This window comes from Triticum aestivum, chromosome 4A, assembly GCF_018294505.1.
Source record: "Triticum aestivum cultivar Chinese Spring chromosome 4A, IWGSC CS RefSeq v2.1, whole genome shotgun sequence".
In the NCBI taxonomy this organism is placed as follows: Eukaryota; Viridiplantae; Streptophyta; class Magnoliopsida; order Poales; family Poaceae; genus Triticum; species Triticum aestivum.
This window is the reverse complement of record NC_057803.1, coordinates 263,771,197-263,779,889: the sequence shown is the minus strand read 5'-3', so window position 1 is coordinate 263,779,889 and position 8,693 is coordinate 263,771,197. Positions and strand designations below refer to the sequence as shown.

Sequence of the window (8,693 nt, the reverse complement as noted above, 5' to 3'; positions counted from 1 at the left end):
GCCACCACCGCGCAGTGGCCGCCGTGGCCGGCGCCGGCTCTCGCAGCGCCTCCCGCGCCCACCGCCGCCGCTGTAGGCCCCGCCGCCACTCAGCACCGGGCTAGGCCCGACCACGCCGGGAGGCGTCCCGATCCAGCAGGTCCGCTTTCCACCGTCGCCGTCACCGCTTCCGGCCTGGCTGTCCGGGTCGTCGCCGCAGCCAATCTACACTACGGCCGGGGAACAGCCGGCACCCACCTTGCTGTACGGCGATCCGTCCGGCTCCCCAAGTCCCTACGCGGGCCACGCCGACCCGCCGTTCCATGGGGGACCCCCGGTCCCCACCGACCGGGCGCCACCCTCGCTGCTCCACACCACCGAGTCGTACGGCCACGGCGGTCATACCCAGACGCCGCCACGATTCGCCAAGCTCGACTTCGCCACCTATGACGGGACTGAGGACCCCCTCAACTGGCTCAACCAGTGTGAGCAGTTCTTTCGGGGGCAACGCACACTCGCGTTGGACCGCACCTGGCTCGCCTCTTATCACCTCCGGGGCACCGCACAGATGTGGTATTACGCCCTCGAGCAGGACGAGGGCGGCATGCCCCCTTGGGAGCGTTTTCGCGAGCTATGCCTTCTTCGCTTCGGGCCGCCGATCCGCGGGAGCCAGCTAGCGGAGCTCGACCGCCTCCCCTTCACATCCATGGTGCAGGACTTCGCCGACCGCTTCCAAGCCCTGGCATGCCACGCGCCGGGTGTGACGGTGCAGCAGCAGGCCGAGCTCTTCGTCAGCGGTCTTCTGGACCACATCCGTGTTGACGTGGAGCTTCGGGGACCCCAGGACCTCCAGACAGCCATGTACTACGCCCGCGCCTTCGAGTGTCGCGCGCAGGCCTTGCAGCAGGCGGCACCGGCTCAAGGCGGCCGACAGCACGACAGGCAGCCCCCAGCACTTGCGTCGGGCCAGCCTCTCCTGCGACTACCATCCCGGCCGCGACACAGCCCTTCCGTCGACTCTCTCAGGCCGAGCAGCTCGAGCGTCGGCGCCAGGGGCTTTGCTATAACTGCGATGAGCTCTACGTGCCGAGCCACGTCTGCCCGCGCCTCTTCTACTTGGAGACGGCCGACTACGTCGAGGAGGACACACCCGCCGAGTTGTCGCCCCAGTTGCTGCGGAGGCCGCTCCCGCGGCCGCCCTGACGACGGCGCTCGTGGTCTCACTCCATGTGCTTGCCGGCATCCGCGACGAGCGGACTATGCTCTTGCCGGTGATGATTCACGGCGAGCGCCTGGTGGCCCTCTTGGATACGGGCTCCACACATAACTTCCTGCCCAAGGCTACCATGCGCCGCTTAGCGCTTCAGCCGACAGGCGAGGAGCAACTTCGGGTCAGTTTGGCTAACGGCGACTGCCTCCAGTGTCATGGGCTCGCGCGGAACGTGCCCATCACTATCGGCGACGAGCACTTCACCATCCCTTGCGCGGGCATCAACTTCATCCTCGGCGTCGACTTCTTGCGGAACCATGGTCCCATCCTCTGGGACTTCGACGCCCTGACGATGACTTTCTGGCGCCAAGGTCGCCGCGTCCGGTGGGAGGGCGTGGGTGGCGCCTCTCCGGCGACGCCGCAGCTTCAGCTGCCGCGGCCGCCTCCGAGCCCGAGCACCCATTGTTGGATCACCTTCTGCAGCAACACCGCGACCTCTTCGACGAGCCTCAGGGCCTTCCACCAGCCCGGGTGTATGATCACCGCATTCATCTCCTGTCGGGCACGGCGCCGGTTGCAGTGCGCCCCTACCGCTATCCCCAGCTACAGAAGGACGAGGTAGAGCGGCAGTGCGCGCTCATGCTCGCCTTGGGCATCATCCGGATCTCCACGTCGCCGTTTTCGGCGACGGTCCTCCTCGTCGGCAAGTCGGACGGCACGTGGCGCTTCTGCATCGACTACCGTGCCCTTAATGCCCTAACGCTCAAGGACAAGTTTCCTATTCCGGTGGTCGACGAGCTCCTGGACGAGCTCCATGGGGCGCGTTTCTTCACCAAGCTCGACCTCCGGTCGGGCTACCACCAGGTGCGGATGCACCCGGACGATGTCGCCAAGACGGCGTTTCGGACTCATCACGGCCACTTAAGAGTTCTTGGTGATGCCTTTTGGCCTCTCCAATGCTCCGGCGACCTTCCAGGCTCTGATGAACGACGTCCTCCGCCCCTACTTGCGTCGGTTTGTGCTCGTTTTCTTTGATGACATTCTTATCTACAGCGCCTCGTGGGCGGAGCACCTTCAGCACGTCGCCATCGTCTGCAACGAGCTTCGGGCGCACCATCTTCATCTTAAGCGCTCGAAGTGCTTGTTCGAGACGCCTTCAGTCGCCTACCTCGGCCACGTCATCTCGGCCGAGGATGTTGCTATGGACGCCGACAAGGTGCGGTCGTCGCGGCCTAGCCGACACCGCACTCACCACGGGCTCTTCGCGGCTTCCTGGGCCTCGCGAGGTACTACCTGAAATTTATCCGGTAGTTCGGCCTCATCGCGTCACCGCTCACGCGTCTGCTGCGCCATGACACCTTTGCCTGGGATGCGGAGGCGACGGCGGCGTTCGAGGCCTTCAAGGGGGCCCTCACGACGGGCCCCGTTCTTCAGATGCCTGATTTCGACCGCCCGTTCGTGGTGGACTGCGACGCCTCCGGTGCGGGGTTAGGTGCCGTCCTTCATCAGGGCGATGGACCTCTCGCCTTCTTCAGCAGGCCCTTCGCCGTGCGCCATCTTAAGCCCGCGGCTTATGAGCGGGAGCTCATTGGCTTGGTGCAGGTTGTGCACCATTGGCGGCCCTATCTTTGGGGCCGCTCGTTCCGGGTTCGCACGGATCACTACAGCCTCAAGTTCTTATTGGACCAGAGGTTGTCTACCATGCCGCAGCATCAATGGATCAGCAAGCTCTTTGGCTTTGACTTCACCATCGAGTATCGTCCGGGCCGCCTTAACACTGTGGCCGACGCCTGTCTCGCCGCGACGCCGACCACGACGCCACCGTCGGGGACTCCGAGGGGGCGGCGCTATGCATCCGCTCGGGGCCCTCTTTCGCCCTCTTCGCCGACATCCGTCGGGCCACCGCGACCGCGCCGGACGCTCTGCTCCTTCAGCAGCGGCTTGCTGCGGGCGACCTGGAGGAGCCGTGGCGCCTAGCCGATGGCTTGCTCCTGCATGGGCGTCGTATCTTTGTGTCGGAGCACGACGACCTCCGTCACCAGGTTCTGCTACTGGCCCACTCGGCCGGCCACGAGGGTGTGCAAAAAACCCTCCATCGTCTCTGCGCCAACTTCTATATCCCCGGTGATCGGGCCCTGGTCCAGGACTGGGTGCGGCCTTGTGTGACGTGCCAGCGCAACAAGATGGAGACACTACGGCCGGCTGGTCTGCTACAGCCCTTAGAGGTGCCGTCTCAGGTCTGGGCTGATATCTCCATGGACTTCATCAAGGGCCTCCCCAAGGTGGGCGGTAAGTCCGTCATCCTCACGGTGCTCAACCGCTTCTCCAAGTATGCTCACTTCATCGCGCTCGGCCATCCCTACATTGCCGCGTCCGTGGCCCGTGCCTTCTTCGACGGCATCGTCCGCCTCCATAGATTTCCCTCTTCGATCGTCAGTGATCGGGACCGGTGTTCATGGGGCATGTTTGGCGCGATCTCTTCCGAATGGCGGGCGTGAAGCTCCGCCTGAGCACGGCCTTCCATCCTCAGACGGACGGCCAATCTGAGGTCGTCAACAAGGTGATTGCCATGTATTTGCGTTGTGTCACAGGTGATCGTCCTCGCGCTTGGGTGGATTGGCTCGCATGGGCGGAGTACTGCTACAACACCTCCTATCACTCCGCAATGCGCGCCACGCCATTCGAGGTTGTCTACGGCCGACCGCCCCCGCCCATCCTGCCGGTTGACCCGGCAACAGCTCGGACGAAGGCGGTGGGCGATCTTCTTCGCAGCCGCGACGAGATGCTTGCGGAGGTACAGCAGCACCTCATTCAGGCCCAGCAGCTGGCCAAGTACTACTACGATGGCCACCATCGCGAGGCGGAGTTTGCGGTGGGCGATTGGGTGTGGTTGTGTCTTCTTCACCGCTGTACGCAGTCCCTGGACCCACGCGCCAAGCGCAAGCTGGGTCCTCGCTACGCCGGGCCCTTTGCCGTCTTGGAGCGCATCGGGAAGGTGGCCTACCGCCTTCAGCTTCTGGCCGATGCTCGCATCCACGACGTCTTCCATGTGGGGCTGCTGAAGCCCTTCCGTGGGGAGCCACCGGCGGCCACCCCCGCGCTTCCTCCGACCTCCGACGGGTGCCTCCTTCCGGGACCCAAGAAGGTGTTGCAGGCCCAGCTACATCGCGGGGTGTGGTACTTGTTGATCCAGTGGATTGGCCTTCCGAAGGAGGCTACTTGGGAGCAGCGCGATGAGTTCCGCCAACACTACCCAAACTTCCAGCTCGAGGACAGGCTATTTGCGCAGGCGGGGAGAGATGTTATGACCGGGTAACTTATACCCGTAGGAGGCCCACCGGGGAGGTTTAGTTAGGGGCTTAGCCCACAAGTTATCTTATTTTTATTAGTATCGTGGTTATATAAACAAGCTGTAAGACTCTTTTGGAGATTAAGCAATAAGACAATTGTATTGCCCGGCTCCCAAAGGAGCCGGAAACCCTAAACCCTAGCCACCTCTTGTCACCGCCGCCGCCTCCTCCCACGCGCACGACAACGCCCAGCCGCGTGCTCGCCCGCGTCCAACTCCCTCCTTCCCCTACAACCTCCGGCCTAGACCCGGTAGAACCCTAGCTCCTACCACATATAAACTAAAATTGATGAGTAGACTTACTTCTCAAAGCTAAAAGGAAGAATAGCTTTTGCTTCCAACTCTTGCGCAACATGTTGTAAATCCACCTCATCAGAAACTGCAGAGGAAGGCAAATAACTGTCTGGGTAGGTAGCATTATTAGAAAGTAAAAAGACCGGACAGATGGAAAAGTAAGATCCTTTACATCAGGATGAACCCATAAGTAAGCAAATGGAAGAGTGACAGCAAATCATACAACAACAGCAACAAAATTGAGAAACCAAAAAGGTACCGACATCCTCTATGACGATGCTTAATCAAGTCCCGGTAACGTTCAAAATTAACAAAATCCTCTAGCTCCTCCTCTTCTTCAGATTTTTCCTGAGTTTGAAAAGACTGAAAGCTAGAGTCACGGATGAAGTCAAGTAGTGCACGGCCATCAAATCTGCACATTAAGAGAATGGATATAAATTTTCTTGCTCTTAACATGGTTTAGCAACTTAGATAATACATACCTGTCAATCAGAATATCTTGTTTCCCGTTCCATTGTATCCTGCAGTACAATGAGTACAGTAAATCAGTAGTTCAGATGTTGCATTGAAGCGGACATGTAGCGATTTTCTCTTTCTAGATAAACTCAACCAGAAACAGAGACACACATAATATAATTGATATATTCAAAACTTCTATCGGAGCTATATGTTAGCCCTGTCATTGTCATGTTAAACAAAATTCGAACTGGACCTACTTTGGTAGTACTCCAACACATGTGAGATGAGTTTTTAGGGTCATGTAATACATTAGACATATATATCAGAACTCACAAACATGTCCACTTTCAGCCGTACTTAAAAATCTAAAACACAAACAGCTGCTATGTTTGGCTCATGTACATGTTGTCCTAAATATGTTTAGGATACAATTCTTTGTGTATGCACTAATGCTGCCTAGATTTAAGCTCATTTGGATGAACACATTTCAGTCATAAGATAAAAGCGGCTACAGTTCAAACGAGATGAAATGCTCTGAAAAATCGAGAGTTTTGCTATCAATGAGCTTGCTTCTACAACTATGCCAGAAGAATAAATTTAGCTAATTTTCTAGAGCAAGCATGAAAATTCTGTAAGCTCCAACATTATTATCAGCATGTGCAAAACCAAATTCCTGGTTTCCTGCAACACATGGCCAAAACTAAATATTTACACAATATAAAATCTGAGCACCTACTAAACCAATCACAGCTAGGAACTGATCAATCTATGCCTCAGCACATGGCAGAATCCAATCTATTACAAAAAAAACATTTTGTCAACTTCCCCACACCATCAAATGGGCCCAATCAACTCTAGAAAATACCACACTTTATTTGGCACATTCACAAACAAGTAAATATGCCGCCTTGAAAATGGAAACAAAATCCTATGCACCGATAGCCAGCGTCCTAACTATTCATAGAAGAGACGAGTTACAGAAACGTAATAGATACATACAATCTAGCCAATTGATGAATTACCGGTGTACAGATACTGGTTTACTACAAACACTTGCAAGAGGAATCTATTTGTTGCACGATATAATCAAACATAATCTGCATCCATTAGACGGCACTGCCGATCCATCAGATGGACAGCTAACTCGACCAAATCCAGCATGCTGCTGTCATAACAAACAACACAGCCCATCACATGACATCAACTGGAGAGACGGAGTGTGCGTGAGAGAGCGGCGGCACGCACAATCCCTGCTGGTCCTCCGTGGCCTGATATAGTGAGTCGTCGCGGTGGACGCGGCACCGGGCACCGGAAACCTCGAGGGACTGGTGCGGATCGCCGCGTCGGCGGGCGAGGTAGGCGTAGCGCCGCTGGGCCCGGCGCCGCGCACCGTCCATGAGGTCGTGGACCTTCCTCTCCGACCGCCGCGCCTCATGCCACATCGCACCCCTCCTCCCGAAAGGTTCTGGAAGCTCCGGGGAGGCGGTTTTGCATTAACCTAATCCTAGACGAAGGTGTCAGAGGATGCGCCGCTACGGTGGAGCGAGAGAGGTGACCGGGATGTCGAAACCCCACGACCGGGAGGCCACATGTCCTCTCGAGGGGGGCCACATGTCACCCAAAGCAATTTTGCCACAATCACCTGAGCTTTTGGTTGACTGCATCAAATCCACTTCACATCCTTCGCATAGTGTAAATTGCACCCACTACCCTTATAAAAGCACGAGAGACGGAGATACCATCATACAGGTTAATTTTTTTAAATAATACATTTTTTAATTAATTTGCACAAATATTACGCTTAAAAAAGAATTTCAGAAATAATACACCGTCGGCCCGCTGCGGACCGACTGGGCCTAGTCAGCCCACAGCAGGCCGACTGGGTGCACTCGGCCAGTAGCAGGCCGACAGCTGGCCAGTCTGCGACATGTCGCGCGCGGATTGGGCAGGCCACGTCGCGAGGGGAGAGAGAGGGAGCTGACGGCGCAGCGGTCACGGGGCGAGCCCCTGTCAGCTTACCGCGGGCCGATCGGCCAGCTGCGGGCCGACAGGGTGTGGACCCACCTCGCGCGGCACGGCCGGCTCCCTGCGTCTTCTTCCTCCTCCCACGCGAGCATTCTTCTTCTGTTCTTTCCTTCTCCTCTCTGTACATCAAAATGCCCCCAATTTCTACACCTAAATGAACATTTTATTTGCGGATTTGGCACCGTGAATGGATTCTACTCAGTTAGTGTTAGAATTGTGTCGAATATTGTGTACAAGGTAGGTTACAGTTGGACTATGAGTTGTATTGTGTTTACATAGGATGTGGAGTCGTGTCCTAATAGGACACTTGTATCCTAGGCCTCTTATATAGTGGGGGTAGACACACGATATAATCTATGCCAACATAATAGCATAGGTGCGCAAGGGGGAGCCGGCGGCGTGTGCCGGCGCCCGGGTGGCCGGTGTGCGGTATTGTGACGGTGTCACGGGGAACCGTAGTCAAGCCCCGGGGATGTAGCCATATGGTAAACCTCGTTAACAAATCTCGGTGTCGTGCTTGTGTGATTGCTTGGTCCTCGGATGATCGACGGTATGCCTCGGATTTATTCTAACAAGTGGTATCATGAGCAAGGTTGTGAGGAGGCTACGGATTATTGATCTAGAGAAGGGGGAATCGAGTCTGGGATGCAGCCGGCTACGGCGTGGTTCTCAGCAAAATTGGAAAAGGCAAGATCAGAGACAGACGCGTGTGCTGGCGGCAGGCGAAAGCATCGGCGGCGGCGCGAGACATGCGGCGATCGATCTGGCTGATCGATCGGGCGAGCGTACATACGAGAAAATCCTGGCGAGGTCGGATCGGCATCGTGTCGTGGTGTTCCAAGTCGGACTCAGTCTCGACGAGATCGATACGGTGATCAAAGGAGCATGGACGGCGGCCCAGTCCGAGGCGCCTGAGGAGCAGCTATGGGCTGGCGCGTGTGCACACTAAAGCCCATGCGGTGGCAGACATGTGCGCTGGAAGCCTTGGAGTTGCACTGTATGATTGTCGTGTATCAATCATGTTTATCGCTGCCGGTTGCTTGAAGCTGAGTCATGGAAAGAGCATACGAAGTAGCGAAGGCACCTGATAAGATTTGTTTGAAAAAAAGAACGCAACCAGAACCATGTGTGTGTATAAGAGCAGTTTTGGTTGGATCAAGTTCGATCAATTTTCTGCTATGAAATGCACGGAGAAGCAACAACAAATAGTGACAGGAAAAAAGGAAAATTTTGTGTAGTTTGCATGGGAGTTTTTTTTCTGGGTCGGTTTGTTGAGATGGTTTCAAACATGTGGATAGGTTGCGGAGGCCCGTGGGGCTGAGTCGGACTAGACAGTCTGACGGATCGACGCAGGTCGGTTGATACAGAAGACGGTGG

At 56.3% G+C, this 8,693-nt stretch overlaps 1 protein-coding gene across 2 annotated transcripts in view; it reads right to left on the bottom strand.

Moving 5' to 3' along the window:
• The window catches only part of LOC123085933 (CLK4-associating serine/arginine rich protein), a 15,557-nt gene extending 8,678 nt beyond the window's left edge, over nucleotides 1-6,879 (bottom strand). The window contains exons 1-4 of one of the 2 annotated variants that reach the window (XR_006440153.1): nucleotides 6,537-6,879; nucleotides 5,315-5,353; nucleotides 5,096-5,244; nucleotides 4,842-4,917 (exon numbers count right to left, since the gene is read on the bottom strand). Coding sequence is in view for 1 of the 2 variants with exons in the window: in XM_044507641.1 (XP_044363576.1) it covers nucleotides 4,842-4,917; nucleotides 5,096-5,244; nucleotides 5,315-5,353; nucleotides 6,537-6,733 (461 nt within the window). In the remaining variant the exon portion in view is untranslated. The remainder of the gene's footprint in view (nucleotides 1-4,841; nucleotides 4,918-5,095; nucleotides 5,245-5,314; nucleotides 5,354-6,536) is intronic. The other variant, XM_044507641.1, reaches the window with a different exon arrangement.
• Nucleotides 6,880-8,693: the final 1,814 nt, after the last annotated feature.